We start from the raw sequence: 15862 nt of genomic DNA, 5'->3' as shown, positions 1-15862 counted from the left end.
ATTATGGCTTATTTCACCTTTCTCAACCTCATCTGTGGTTGTGGAAATTATACTCCTTTGATATATAACTACAGGTTTCCAGGAAGATCACTCAGAAAAAGAATGCTAGAGAGGAAAGGTTGTACAGGTCAAATTAACTGAAAGAAGCATTCTTACCTGCATGACCAGCTAAAGTTGAGTGTGTACACAATGCTGGACATCAGCTCTGTAGTTTTTCCTAGGGCATTTAGCCTTAAAGATGAACTGATTAGTTCTTGGTTGGATGGCATCACCAACTTGATGGACATGACCTTGAGCAAGCTCCGGGTGTTGGTGATGGACAGGGAAGCCTGGTATGCTGCAATCCATGGGGTTGCAAAGAGTCAGACACAACTGAGCAACTGAACTGAACCGAAGAGTTCTTGGCACCAGTATTTTTAAAAGTTTGACATAACTGTTGATAATGTACAGCTAATAAAGCTACTCTTATTCTCTGCCCTAAAGTCACATCTTCATTTCCTGACATTTAAGGAGTGGCTTTTCATTCATTAACAGATAGCAGGAACCTGAGCCTGGACCCCAGAGATGTAGACATAAGGAATGGTTCTTCCTGAGGAATGACATCATACTTTACTGAATGTGCCCTTTTTTAAAGGCCAAGTTTGCTTCAAACTTTTCCTGCTTATTTTTCTAATGAAAAGGTTTTTTTAAAAAAGCTTTCAGCTATTCCTTTGACTCTATAGAGATTAAACTAAAGTGTAATAGAAATTTCTTAAAGGCTAGGCAAGAATAAGTTACAGTGTTTTATGAATTACATAGAGATTTCATCATGAAGAGGAATTTGATTAGGCTGTAAGAAGCCAAAAATGTTTCTAAATTATTAGCACATAGTCCCTCGATCCATTTTCCTATAAATTTGGTGTAAAAGCATTGCTGGTTAGATAACAAAAAAAACCCATTTTTCTTTAAAGCCAGTTCCCCACTTCTCTCTCACATTAAATGGAATTATCACAGGAGGAGGAGAGGAGTGGAATTATGAGTGTTCCTAGAGGAACAGTAGTAGAGTAGCAGAAGTAGTTCCAGAGAGGTGGAGTTCACTGAGTTGTTCCAGATTCTGAGCTGAAAACCAAATCTTTCTGATTCTAGTTCTGGTTATCCTGCTGTCTGTTTTATCGCAGTGCTTTTTCACACCCTGTTTTCCGGTATTTCGATAGTGAAATTTGGACGTTAATGTTTAGATCTTTATACACTAACGCATTTGAATGTCTTTTTAAATCATCTAGTTCTTCAGTTTCCCTGCCGTAGTAGCTCCATTCAAATGTTCCGTCCTTCCATTGAGCCAGAACCAGGAGTTCATGCCATTCGTCAAGGAATTATGTAAGTAAATCCAGTTGGTTAATCTCCATGGGAATACTATCAGGCAGACTGAATTTTAGGAAGTGTCTCAAAAAAAAAGTATTGAATAAAGAGTATGCTTGCTCGGGGTGTTTTCTCCTAGCATTTGAATGAGTTGGGGTAGGACCCAAGAGTCGGATTGCATATTGCTTCTCCTGCTGACTCGGCCGGTCACATCATCAGGGGATACTCAGTGGAGGGTGACCACCCTGTGAATCTGTAGCCACTGGGCTCACAGCCCTGGAAGGGATCTTTGTGGCCATCTGGTGTGGCCCACACGTTTCAGAGTTGGGAGATGGGAGGCATCCACTAAGCTGCTCGGGGCCATACCAGTCTCCTCACCTTGGCTGCTTGTGCCCCTATAGCCGAATGAGAAACCCAGATGAGTGAGGGTTTGGGCTCCAGCAAGGGCTTAAGCTTCGGGAATTTTTCTGTCTCTTGCAGCTGCAACTTCTTGCTCTTTTGTGTTAGCTCCTGTTATAAGTTTCCTGAGCTCATATGACATTTTTAATTTACTGAATTTATTTTGGGTAGCGGAAGCCTTGACCAGGCACGGCATCTCTCACAAAGTGGACGATTCCTCGGGATCCATCGGGAGACGCTATGCCAGGACTGACGAGATTGGGGTGGCTTTCGGCATAACCATTGACTTCGATACAGTGAACAAAACCCCTCACACAGCCACTTTGCGGGACCGAGACTCCATGCGGCAGATCAGAGCAGAGGTGACTGCCTTCGCTTTGGCATTTGTAGTCTTAAAAATGTGTACTGGTTCATTCTGAGCTGAGATCGATTTTGTTGTGTTTATGCATGCCTTCTTTTTGTCTTTTTCATTTTAATCATTAAGTTTGTATCAGACAGAGCACAGATTTCCCGAATCCCTTAGGCTTAATTATGAAAATATTCATTAACACTTCTCTAATATTTTACAGCCATTTGTATCACTCTGGGCTCATTCTCTGACAGTTTGCATTTATGATTGTTTATTTGAGCAAGAGAAATATGATCGCAAGTGGTTGTTGCCATAGTTTTATTGGCAGGCTTTGGGGGGCTTAGACAGTTTTATTTTTATATTTCCATATAAGTGTACACACGAGTATGTATAAACTTCTTCATGCTAATCAATTCAAAACAGTGAATAATATGTCAGTAATTTTACTTGATGGGAAGGGAACAATGGAGATGGGAAAAGTACACGAGGAAAGGAAGGAGGGACCTCTTTGACAGCTGCCTGACCAGTTTATGTTGAGCAAGTTTGTATTCAGAGTGCTTTTCATTTGCTCTGCTTGTTACTGAGAGTTTGTCATGTGGAAAACAGAAGGGAAAGTCTGCTTTTTTCCCAAGGGAATTTTCAGTCTACTATAGCGGTCACAGATTTCTGGCTCATCTTTTTACAGTACCAGATCTGGCTACTCTGAACCTATATTCCTGTCAGGCAGGGGTTCTCAGAGTGCGGTCCCTGGACCAGCAGCATCTGCATCACCTGGTAGCTTGTTAGAGAAGAGAAATCTCCACCCCAGACCTGCTAAGTCAGAAACGGGGATGGAGCTGGGGTTTGGAGGGAGAGAGAGGGCGGGCAGAACTGTTTTAACAAGCCCTCCAGGGACTTGCCTAGCAGCCCAGGGGTGAAGACCCTGCGCTTCCAGTGCAGGGGTGCAGGCTTGATCCCTGGTCAGAAAGCTCAGATCCCGCATGCCTCACAGCCAAAACATCAAAAACAGAAAACAGCAATGACATGATAACAAATTCAATGAAAACATTAAAAATGGTCCACATCAAAAAAAAAAAAATCTTTAAAAAAAGAAACAAGCCTCCCGGATGATTCCTATGGTTGGCCACTCAGGTTTGAGAACTGCTGCTGTGTGGAGGCCGCCGTTGGTTCTGGCTGATGAACAGCTGGCCCCTTCCTTAGGGGCTCTCCAGTTTCCTGACTCCCTTCACTCCTGTTACTTGACTGACCATGGTTCTAAGAGTTGAATTGAATACATATGAAGTAACTTCAGGTAGCCTGGAGGTTTGGAATGACTAGGAAAGGCTCTGTGGGGAATTGGGGTACCCAAGGTAGCTGGCAGGGCTTCTGGGGTGGAGGAAGAGCAGGACCCCAGCCTGGGAGGGAGGTAAGCATAACTAGATAAAGAGGCTTCAGTGGGAGTCACTTAGAAACACACCGTAGGGACCAGTTTTTGGAGGGATCCTGTCACTGTGTAGACATGGACTTGACTATGTTGTTTCCTGAGTGCAGGGTGAATCCTTTTTTTTTGACAGCCTAATCCAGTTGGTTGATTCTGGGACTTCTCTTTTCTTTTACCCCAGGTCTCTGAACTGCCCAGTGTTGTCCGCGATTTGGCCAATGGCAGCATCATGTGGGCGGATGTGGAGGCCAGATATCCTGTCTTCGAAGGTCAAGAAACTGGGAAAAAAGAAGCAATCGAAGAATGAGAGCAGTTTTGGCAACTTTTGACCATTTGTTCTAATAAAAGAATAACTCTTATTATGTTCACTTTATAAAAAAAAAAAAAGCAGCATCTCAGTTCCTCCCCAGGACTACATTTTATCCTCAGTGGCTGCCTGATCTTACTCCCACGATTAAAGTTGAAGGAATTCTGAACAGACTTGTAACCTACATGCTCTCGTTTCTATTTTTCCTACCTTGGGGAGACACCCATGACTTAATGTGAAACAGTGAATACACCTTAAACTTGACTTTATTCATAAGACCGTAAAATTTACTTAAACAAACTGATGACCTTTAGTGTATTTACAGAGTTGTGCAACTGCCGTACCGCCATCCAATTTTAGAACATTTACATCGCTCCTAAAAGAAATCTCTTGGGGTGTTGCAGCCCCAAGCAGCCACTTATCTCTTTTCTGTCTCTATGGATTTGCCTTTTCTGTTCTTTTTTTCTGAGGTGATGCATTGTGCTGAAGAGGCAGCAGTCTCTTGAGTACGGGGACTGGCTTCTGGGAGGTGTCGAGGTGTGGAGGAGGCTGCAGAAGCAGTGGAGAAGGAAGAGACTTGCTGGGGTGGGGGCCAGGGCTGCTAACCCCAATATGCTGATGACACTCTGCTCTTCAGAGTGTCCAGGTGGGGTGCCTCGACAGAAACCATCTAAACTCTAAGGCATGCTTGTACTTGGCTTCCCAGATAGCCCTGGAACTTGCTGAACTCCTGATGCTAGAGGAATCCCATCTGCAGGGTCTTGACTTAGCACTTCTCAACCGTCACAGTGTCTTGATTTTAGCCTAGTAATTTTTGGCTCAGCTTTTGAGGGACTTCACTTCTATGATGTTTTTGTAGAGTCAGAACACGTGTTCATTTGTTAGGAAAAAATTCAAGTATGTGAGTTTGATCAGCTCTTTATTTGCTGCGTTAAGACTGTCTAGCCTCTCATCGTCCTCTCCGACAGTAGAAGGGAGGGGATGTGCCATATCCAGAATGTTTTCCTTGTCTTGAGAATGAAGAGCAATTGAAGAATTCCACTGGGATTCTCTCATCTTTATCTCTTCTCCAATGGTGCCTACCACAGTGCTGTACACAGTAGGTAGTCAGTAAATAGACTTTGCATGAGTCTTGATTTTGAACAAACCCCTGGGGAAGAAATCATTTCACTGATGCTTACTTCTCTTCTAACCTATTCTTCTCAAAGTATTCATTATTAAGTGAGAAGCAACTAGCTTTTAAATAAACTGAGTTTTTATTTTCTAAGGATTTTTTTCACCACTTATAGCTCTTAACTTGGTGTGTATTCTAGCATTCTCACACTGGGGCTGGGACAGAGGTGTAGGGGGCAGTTGTCTTTACTACTTAATATTTAACTTTTCACAATGAGCACCTCCCTAGTCAATCACCACAACCTCAGGCATTGTTAAGAACTCCTTAATAGGAAAAATAAACACGTAGATTTATCTACTTTGGATCATAAAAGGATCGGAACCAAAGCTCTCTTCACTTTTCATTGGCAAACACATTTGTCATGAGTTAGATGGTGGACACGAATTCTACAAGCCCTGCTTTCTCTGGTCTTTCCTCCAGGTGCAGTGCACGATTTCTCCCCATAGAGCCCTACTGCCTGTAAAGTGATTAATTACCTGCGTGGGGAAGCTGGGTCAGTAGCCGATGGTTCTCTCATATGCTTGCTTTTAAGCAGTCAGGAGAAGAGCTGTTTTCTAAAGAGGCTCTACACACCAAAGACTTGTGTGTGCACAACTCCTCTCTTCTGTTCAAGTCCAATGTGTAAGCCAGGGACTTTCTGATTTGATGTGCTATGCAGCCCATTATTATTTATGCATTTGTATCAAACTGTGAGCTATCTCAGGAGCTGGCTAAGTAGCACTGTCCCAGAAGTCACACCTGTTTTCCATTCTCAAAAATAGGAAGAAGGGTGACAGTCTAACTGATTTCCATGGAATGTACATTAAGAAAACAGTAGTTTCTTGAAACTTTCTTGAAAACTTAGGTTGAATTCAGGATGTTCAGACAAATAGGAGTTATGTCTAGAAAGGTGGTTGGTGCCTGAGTTCTGCAGGAGTCCAGAAACTTAATACTGCTTAACGGCTCATGATAGTAAAATACTGAATATAGAGTGCTCCAGAATTCATTGTGAAGTCATATAAATAAATGATCCTACTAGTCAGGTGAGATGGTACTAGAGATGTTAGGTGTTCAAAGGTCTTTGTGATAACAATTTGAAAAATTATTTTGTCAAGTCCCTTGATAGATTCATTCTAGACCCTTATTTATTAGTCCCTTAACCAATATAATCTTGGGCTAATGATAGTGACTGTCTTGCCCAGTGCAGTCTATTCACAAGAGAACCAAATAAACCAGAAATAAATCCAAACTCTCTCTGGATACAGCTGCACTTAAATTAACCTATCACTAGGGATAACTATTAATCTGCATCTCTTGGGTGGGGCTAGGATGAAGAGGTTCATCTATCATCTATTGGTAGCATCAATCACGTTAAAGAGCCTTGCACCAGCATCTTTGCTGATAGTCTGACTATGTGTAAGGCAGGTTTTGTTTGCTCGGCATTTGTCCACCCCAAAGAAGTTTAGTTGAAGATTCAGCATATGAATGGATGAATAATTTTGTTGTGCTTCAAAATTCGCCTGTCTCTTCAATAAATCTTGGTTATTGGGATGCGTCTAAGCAGTAATTGTGTTAGGATCATGTGGAAAGGATTAATGGCTCTTTTGGAAATTGGGTTATTATTTTGGAGCGTCACCAGGAAATGCCTGAGAGCTGTAGCCTATGGCCCTGCCCTCTTGCCAGGAGATTTTCTGGTGCTGGTGACTTCTCTTCTCCCAGTTGCGATGGTATGCCTTTCTTGCATGATTAAGGATACATCTTTTTAAACCTTTTGCAGCAGTGAAAGAGTTAGGACAGTAGTTCTCAACCCTGCCTGCACACTGGAATCACTGGAACTTTGAAAAATGCTCATGTATATGCACCCTTCAAACCAATTTACTGAGTTTTGAAGTTCAGACAGCAAAATTTCAAAAGCCCCTTAGGAAAACCTCTGCTAAAACAGATACTTCAGCTCAAGCCATAAAAAGGCTGAACCCTGTCCTCTCCCACCCCACTCCAGAGAGGGGAAGCATCTTCTGAACAAAATTTTTACTGACCACAGGTTAAAAGTTGTCATTAAACATACCAAAGTTTCCAGAAAAGATGAATTTAGCAGGCATTGTTTTATGTTGCTCCGGTGAGGTGTCAGTAAACGTGCTCTCATGAACCCTCCACGGCTCATATCCAGCTTCCCTTGGCCAGTGTTGGGGGTTCAGGCCTCTCCTCTGCCCAATATCCCTTCAGGACTTTAGTGGTTGGAGCTCAGGGTTTCCAGGGAGAATGGCAGGTTTGCTGTGTGCCTATCACGTGCCAGGCTCTATTCTAAGAGAGGTCCTTTGTGTTGTCTCTTTTCACCCTTACGGTAATTTAAATATTACTGTCCTTTAAAAAAGAAGAAAAAGTGAAAATGTTAGTCGCTCATTCATGTCCGACCCTTTGGAACCCCACGAACCGTAGCCCACCAGGGTCCTTAGGTCATGCGATTCTCCAGGCAAGAATACAGGAGTGGGTTCCTATTTCCTTCTCCAGGGGGACTGAACCCAGGTCTCCTGCATTGCAGGTGGATTCTTTAGCATCTGAGCACTCAGTTGCTTATTAACACAGTTCCGAACAGTCTGCTGCTGTTGGGAGATGCTTACTTGTATATAACCCTCGCCCTACAGCTCAGGACCTTTCCTTCTTGTCCCACACTTTGGAGTTTGTGAATGCAGATTCTCAGCCAGGTTAGGAAGTCTAGCCTTCTCAGCCATGACTTAACTTCATGAGAAGCTGTGCCTGTAGATATCTCTTTGAGGAGGGTGTTGCCAGCACTAGAGATGACGATGAAGGAAGGAAGAGGCAGGAAAACTCATGGGCTCAGTGGTAGACTACAGCATTGATGTTTTCTGTCTCCACAAACCCATTTCTGTCCTCAACCATCAGTTTTGCTTAACACCCTATCAAGCTCAAATTTTCCTCTACTCTGCCTCCCCCCATCTCTCTCTTTCTCTCCCCCTTGCTCATCTTTCTACTTTAATCTCTTGTCCACTGGTCAACATTTGCCCGTTTGGGGTATTTACCACAAAACACAATTCTTACTTAGCATCAGGAGATTCACAGCTTTCCTGTATACCTCAATATGTAGATTTGCCAAAACCATTTGGACATCATCTGCGTAGTCATTTAAGGTTCTTTGCCCAGGTTAGGACATGTGTCAGATCTGGGCCATCGGTCCCGCAGCTAGAGCACAAATTATGCATAGCTGTCTGCTGTCTGGGGCTGTGAGGAGGGCTAAGAGAGTTATTACGCAGGAAACATGAGAGGCTCTAGCTTAAAGAGCGGAGAGCTGTCACCTGAATCACTCAGTCTTTTTTCTGCTCTCCTGGAGAGTTCATTTCCTTTTCTGAAACCTGGTTTAACAGAATGATTTCAGATTTTAGTAAGTCGGTCCATAAACGACTAAGTAAAAGCTTTCTCCTTTACTCCTCGGAGTCACCAGCAGAGGTGGCTGAGTGGGAGGCATCTGTCCTTGGCCTGACTTCTCTGTGCTGGTTGATCCTTGGGTTCGGAACCCGTGACCATTCTCCTTTTCCTGCTCAATGTCATTTCCTGTTGGTGAGATATTATCACAGTAAAGCATTGACTCTGGAGGCAGACTTGTCCACAGGTAAATGGACTCAGACACACAGGCAGTGTTGTGCTGGGCAATGTGTCTAAACTAGAGCTGACAGCCCTTTACTACTAAAGAAGCTATGTCGTCATTTGAAAAGAAATAAGAAGAAAAAAATCCTCCATCAGCAGAACTTTAGGCAGATGAACCTGTCTTGGGCCTTGGGGGTTGGGGGTAGGGTATGGTGTGGCTCTTGTGTTAAATGAAAAAAGGTTGATTTTTTATTTTCAAAATCTGAATCCACTCCAACTTGGCTAGAGAGAAGACTGCAGAACTACTGTTGTGAATGCTAGATGGAGAAATCTAGTCCTGGGTCACGTGCTGTTGGATTTTCAGAGAAGGGGGCCTGTTTGCACGAGCAAATGTGCACTGGCTGTCTGGTCACGTGCTGTTGGATTTTCAGAGAAGGGGGCCTGTTTGCACGAGCAAATGTGCACTGGCTGTCTGCCCGTGTGGGAGCCCAGAATCTGTGGACTGTGTGTGTTGGGGGACAGGGACAATGTAGTCAAGGTGAGCCCTAAGGGATCCCTCAAAGGGGCTGTCACTGCTTTTGTTTCTTGTTGTGTTTTCCCTACTTTTGCACCACTGTGCACTTTCTTGGCCATAGGAAATGCTGGACTGCTTGCCCTCCTTAAAGGGTTTCCCTTTGAGAGTGTATATTTACAAGAAGAGTGAGACAATTAGACCAGCAGGTGTGGGGCTGGGGAACTGAGCAATGGACTGCAGTTTTCCCAGGTGACCTTAATTCAGGACCCATGATCTTGCTGAATGAGGGTGGGTGCAGCTGTGAGTTTTGTGCCGGAAGCCAAGTAAAGTGTACTCTGGTCCTGACTCTGAGACTCTAACAATGACAGCCTTGCTCTAACCCTCATACTTCCATCCCAGGCCACAGCCTGAACCTGAGCCTCATGGAAGTTTCTGGAGCTTGGGACTGGGACAAGAGAGCCCTTCCTCTTTGGGAGCCAATGCTTTCTGCCCTCCTCTTTCAACTTTAAGGACTTGGCGCAGACATGAGCCCCAGGAGCATTTTTCCAGGCAGTGTCTACATTTGCTGGGTCTTAAAACTCAATCACCAACAATTAGTGCAGAAGCAGTTATGCTAACTGAAACAATTTAGACTAATTGAAACCTTTTTTGGCTCATCAAAACCCACTGTTCTGCATCTGAGGGTGAGTTAATTGATAGTGAGATTAAGCACGATGAGATTATGGGAAAGAAAAAAAAAGCACTGACAAGCTTTTAAAAATCTTTATGAACATTCATTTTAAAATTGAGGTCAGATCTTCTATCTTGCTAAAAAGAATTCTGAAGCAGGCTTGCACTGGTCCACTGGTCCACTCCATTAACCTGTCCTCTGGGTTAGTAACAATGGATGCCAGTCTTGATTTCTCTTTCTCATCCATGCCACATCGAGGCCATCAAATCCACCTTCACTAGATTTTCAGAATCGAGCCACCACCCTAGTCCAAGGTACCTGGCCATCTCCCACCTGGTCTACTGGGCTTTTACACGAACTCTTTGCCGTACCTGTACCCCATCACAATCTATTTACACCCAGTAGTCAGAGTGGTCCCATTCACTTTAAAAACTCAGTGGCTTTTCTTCTCACTAAAGAATAACACCTGCGTGAAGCCCCTCTCCCCTCTCCCCAGCAAGCACACATACAGACACAGCCCACTGTCTTGTTGCCCCAGCACATCTAGAAGCAGTTCCTTGGCCCTCGCTGCTCATCTGCCTGCAGTGCTTTTCATCTCAATCCTCACGTCTTCTCCCTACCTCCTTCAAGACCTGTTCAGTCGTCACCCCCATGAGGCTTCCCCCAACCATTTCACCCACCGTTTCAACACTGAGCAACACCCTGCCTACCTCCTCAGAACATTCAGATCCGTACACATTTCATACTCTCCTCCTTGTTCTCCTTTTCTCTTTCGTGGTTAACACTCAATAATATACTTTGCTTCTTTGTCTGTTTAAGTTTCAGTGTCCCCATTGGAATATAAACTTTATCAACTACAAATTGCACTTGCTTCTACAAGGATTAGATCACGTGCTGCTGCAGCTGCTGGTTTTCAACACCCCCTGAAGGAATTCAGAGGAGAGAGCAGAAATGAGGTACACTGTGCCCTGGGGAGAACTGGCAGGACAAGTCTTCAGATAGTTAGATGTTTTCAGGAGCCAGTTTTAGGAGCCCAATTCTTGTATCTCCTCATATCTAGAAAAGCACTGAAATCCCTCATGGTGAGGTCTGTTCCTTGTGATTAGCAGTAACCTTCATGTGACTTGCAGAAACTTCTGCAAAAAATATGTGCCTGATTGCATGTGCTCCCCCTTCACCAAAATCACATATATACGGACCTTCCTCTTTGAAGCAGTTTCTCAGAGCTATCTCCTGGGCTGTAGTCCATTTTGCCCTAAATAAAACTTGACTCACAACTGTCACATTGTGCATTTTTTTAAGTCAACAATTCCATGAGGACAAGAATTTGAATCTGCCTCATTTAAGTCTATATCCTCTCTTGTGCCCAGAGAAGTGCCTAGCATTCAGTCGGGGCTCAAGAAATATTTGAATGACTTCTGAAAGCATCTTCTCCAGGGCAGCTGCCACATTCAGTACTTCGGTGTAAAAACTGGCTTACTTCAAAATGACTAGCCCAGAGATACATATATAACTTAAGTCTCGGCTTAAATTACATTACTACTATAACATTACTTTGCCGACAAATGTCCATCTAATCAAAGCTATGGTTTTTCCAGTAGTCATGTATGGATGTGAGAGTTGGACCATAAAGAAAGCTGAGCACCAAAGAATTGATGCTTTTAAACTGTGGTGTTGGAGAAGACTCTTGAGAGTCCCTTGGACTGCAAGGAGATCCAACCAGTCCATCCTAAAGGAAATCAGTCCTGAATATTCATTGGAAGGACTGACGCTGGAGCTGAAGCTCCAATACTTTGGCCACCTGATGTGAGGAACTGACTCACTGGAAAAGACCTGACGCTGGGTAAGATTGAAGGCAGGAGGGGAAGGAGACGACAGAGGATGAGATGGTTGGATGGCATCAGTGACTCAATGAACATGAGTTTGAGCAAGCTCCAGGAGTTGGTGACAGACAGGGAAGCCTGACCTGCTGCAGTCTGTGGGGTTTCAAAGAGTCGGACACGACTGAATGATTGGACTGACTGACTGACTGACTCAGCTTAAAACACACATCTTTCCCACACTGCAAAAACCCTGAAGCCTCCGAGTAGTTCTTACCAAGGGTGGTGGTGGTTTAGTCGTTAAGTTGTGTCCGACTCTTGTGACCCCATGAGCTGTAGCCTGCCAGGCTTCTCTGTCCATGGGATTTTCCAGACAAGAATATTGGAGTGGGTTGCCATTTCCCTCTCCAGGGGATCTTCCCGACCCAGGAATCGAACCTGGGTCTCCTGCATTACAGGCAGATTCTTTACCAACTGTGCTAATGAGGGAAGCCCCTTACCAAGGGACTAAAATTGTGTAAATTCAGTGGTTTTCAGATTCATCCTTTTGGAACCCTTAGTTCAAATGAAATCTCTCTTGAAACCCTGACGTTTCCCTGGGTAATGACAATTCAGGGCTGGGGCAGACAAGGCCCTGCCTTCACACCCTTAATAACCCAACCTGACACCAAGGAGGGGCCTGTGACTGAGGAGTTGCCCACTGCCTGAAGAGGCTGGCACAGTGGGAGATACAGCCAAGAATAGCCGTGTATGCTGGTGGCCCCCAGGGCCCTTCTATGCGAGGATGGCTATTAAAAGTCTGAATTTCCACTCTCCATGTTTTGGGAGGTCTGGAGTGGGCTCAGAAACCTGTGTGACTTCAAATGCCCTTGTGCTTCTAACCCACACTATCAATGCAGGGAATTTTTTTTTTTAGCTAAATTGTGCACGCTGCTGTGTGTGCGTGCTCAGTCATGTCCGACTTTGCGACCCTGTGGACTGTAGCCCACTAGGCTTCTCTGTCCATGGGATTCTCCAGGCAAGAATCCTGGAATGGGTTGCCATTTCCCGTTCCAGGGGAATATTTCCCCACCCGGGGATTGAACCTATGTCTCCTGAGTCTCATATTGGCAGGTGGATTATTTACCACTGAACCACCTGGGAAACCCACTAGCTAAATTAGAGCATTGTAATTTTATCCTGAGGTCAGGGGCTTTTAAACTTGGATCCATGGTTCCTGTGAGCATTTGTATAGACATGCACTATCGAATACATTATATGTTTGTGTGTTACACATTTGTAATTTTTCTAGGGAAAAGAATCCATCACATTTCCAAGGAAGGACTTTCTCCTCATTCCTTCAGATGCAGACTTTAACATTCAAGTCTGCATGTTGACAATGCGAGGAGAGCCCAGAATCTGTCAGGTGGAGGAATGAGATGGGTCTGGAGATCCAGGGCTGGGGAAGATCCAGGGCTCAGGAACTAGCGACACAGACCCCATAGTGCACCCTTTGGAAAACCCTGAAAGGACGAGGTACTTGGGCTGAGCTGAAAGAATAAGAAAGCGAGGAGGCAGCTGCAGGGCTGCTTGCGGGCCTGCCACTAATCCTCCCCAGAGAACAGGAGGCCGGAACTGGAGGAGGCAGGGAGAAGTGACAGGTCTTTGAATTTCTCTGCCTGCGTGGGCAAAGGAGCCTCCATGGGGATCCATGATCCAGACTGTTAATCGCTGTCAGGCCTCCAGGAACCAGAGGGGGCCTTACTCAGTGCTCTGCAGAGCTAATTAAGAATCACAATTAATTACTTTGTTTTATTCACCACAGATGCTCAACGCAGATTATCTTCTGGAGTTAGATCAGCGCCTCCCTCCTCGCCCCGCTCATGGGTCTGTCAAACAAGCAGATATCCAGAGTGGACTTGGACTCAGCCTCAGAGGGCTCCTTCTCCTTGGGCTCTCTTTTCAAAGTGCAGTGGTTAACACTTGGAAGTTTCTGTACATCTTGCTCTCATTCACTTATCCAAGCAGCATTCTGACTCCTACCATGTACTCAGACAAACGTGACGCAGAGCACCAGTGCTGCTTCCTGACTTTACCCTTTGTACTGTTTGGGAGCTGTTTCTTCTCAACTAGATTTTGAGTTTCTTGCAATGGGAGGCTTGTCTAATTTATTGTGTTGCTTCCACACTGGGTACACAGTGGTGCTCACTAAATGGGGAATGGCTGGCTGATGGACAGGTGTGCGTCCAGTGTCTGGGTCCTCCTCTGCACACCCCTAGGTGTTTCTCTGTCCACCCGGGCCTCCCTTTGTGGCCTCAGAGGTGTCTGCCTCCACGCCTCTGAGCTTCTGTGTGTTCCAGCTCTGTGTAAGTCCACCTGCTGGTCCTCAGTTTCTGCACCTTATCTCCACCTGAAGTCCCTTTTCTGTTGTTCTGCTAGTTACTGTCCTCCACTGGAAACCAGGGGTCTGGAGGCTTCTAAACAGACCCTCCCAGGAGGGAAATGTCAGACCTGCCTTTCGCTTGCCATCATCACCTGCCACGATTGCTGGCATATGTGTCATCACTGGCTCATACCCCAGGAGGCACTCTGTGACCTCACTGTGGTGATGAGCCAGGAGGTGGCAGCCATACTGGGGATAGGGCTCTACTTGTGGTCTCTGACAGGCAGGAGAGCCAGAAGCCTGGGGTGAGGACTGCCATTGTGGTCTCAAGTCTTTCCTAGCTTTATAAATCGGGGAGGTGAAAGGGTTAAACAGGAGTGCCTAAGGGCACAGGGGTCTGGGAACTTGCCTGCTCAAAATGTGAGCCTGCTAATGAGGCTGCTTTCCAGGAAGGCCAGCAGACAAGGGGCTGTCTACACTAAAGTAGATGCTAAAAAGGATGGGCTTGGCTGCGAGGAACAGGGGCTGAACGAGGTTAATGAGCGGGGGACCCAGTGACAGGGCCTAACGGCTCTGGTGGCATTTCAAGCCAGAGCTCATTGGAGCCGTGACCAGGAGCCCCGGTAATGAGGGGCTGCAGGGTCAGCGCAGGACCACAGAGGGGCCTCTCCAAACTGCTGAGGGAGCTGAGTCAAACGGTCCCTCTGGCTAACCTTGCTGCCACAAGTGTTAGCAACTTCGGGGGCGCTCCGGGGCAGGCCCTCCAGGGAGCAGGCTGGCGGGATAATGAGCGGCTGGGACATGGCACTGGGCCTCTGCAGCTGCCCGAGTTCTCTGCGCTGTTCTTACGAACACTCAGCTCCTCCAGCAGCAGGGCTCTCCAAGTGGCCTCTTGGGCCTGAGTCATTTGCTGCTCCTTGCTCTGCGAGGGCCCACGATGGAAGCAGCCACTGTGTCACCTCTGAGGGCGCAGGGAGACTTTCCAAGACCTCCCTCTGCACCTGGGAGTCAGGGCCCCCCACCTCTCTCTACTGCACACATGTGAAGCAGACCACCCCCTCCTACCTCTCATTCGAGCACCTCCCGGGGCTTAACCCCACCCCTCCCAGCCCCAGTGCCCGAGGAAGTCCAGGTGCTCTGGGTGAACCACCCATAAAGCATATTCTCCACACAGCAAAGCCCTTGACAAGTTTGAGGTTGTTCGTTTCATTTTTTGCAGCCTCATTTAGGGGACTTAATCATGTGGCCAGCTGACAGATCACCTTTGATGATAAATCACTGTGCAATTTTTGGCACACATGTCAAAAAGAGTTCGGAGGGTGACACTGTTATACTTATTTGTGTGAAAGGCTTCTCAGCATCTAGAGCTGTAAAAATGGAAGAAAATAAAGAGGCTGGATTCTGATGCATCCACAGATTCACAAATAATTTCTTATTTGTTTCACTAAGATGTGTTTTCAATATTTTCCTTTCTAGGTTCAGCAATTACTTATAAAAAATTTTAGACATCTATATTGTTTTAATCACTTGTACATTATATTTTATGTTAAAAATCAGTTGTAATAATTCAGAAGACTTTTTTTAAAAAAACCCTTAGAATGTTTTGTCATAGGAAGTTATTTCAATTCTAATTTCTAAATAATTATTTGTGGCAGAGAAGTATGATAAGGTGAGGAATAAACTTTCAACCATAAAAAATGCTGCATTACTAAGAAATTCTGTAGGGGGAATGGGATGAAAGTACAAGTTTCAAGAAAAAAGGAACATCCTAAAATTTCCAGTTGTTAAGGAAGAGCAGGTTGCATTTTTTTTTAATAGATGAGAGTATTAAATCACCACTGTTTGGATTTCAGATGATGTATTGTAAAGCATTGTGGTAGTTTTATTTTAAAATGTAAATATTTACCAAATGCCAAAAATCACATTCTTC

General features: G+C 45.1%; 1 protein-coding gene across 1 annotated transcript in view; it reads left to right on the top strand.

Moving 5' to 3' along the window:
* Positions 1 to 3986, top strand: part of GARS1 (glycyl-tRNA synthetase 1) — a 42364-nt gene extending 38378 nt beyond the window's left edge. Inside the window, exons 15-17 of the mRNA XM_065938603.1 lie at positions 1263 to 1356; positions 1909 to 2099; positions 3688 to 3986. Coding sequence (XP_065794675.1) covers positions 1263 to 1356; positions 1909 to 2099; positions 3688 to 3813 — 411 coding nt within the window. The 3' untranslated portion in view covers positions 3814 to 3986. The remainder of the gene's footprint in view (positions 1 to 1262; positions 1357 to 1908; positions 2100 to 3687) is intronic.
* Positions 3987 to 15862: the final 11876 nt, after the last annotated feature.

Source organism: Muntiacus reevesi, chromosome 6, assembly GCF_963930625.1.
Source record: "Muntiacus reevesi chromosome 6, mMunRee1.1, whole genome shotgun sequence".
In the NCBI taxonomy this organism is placed as follows: domain Eukaryota; kingdom Metazoa; phylum Chordata; class Mammalia; order Artiodactyla; family Cervidae; genus Muntiacus; species Muntiacus reevesi.
The sequence above is the reverse complement of the archived record's forward strand: the minus strand, read 5'-3'. Positions and strand labels throughout refer to the sequence as shown.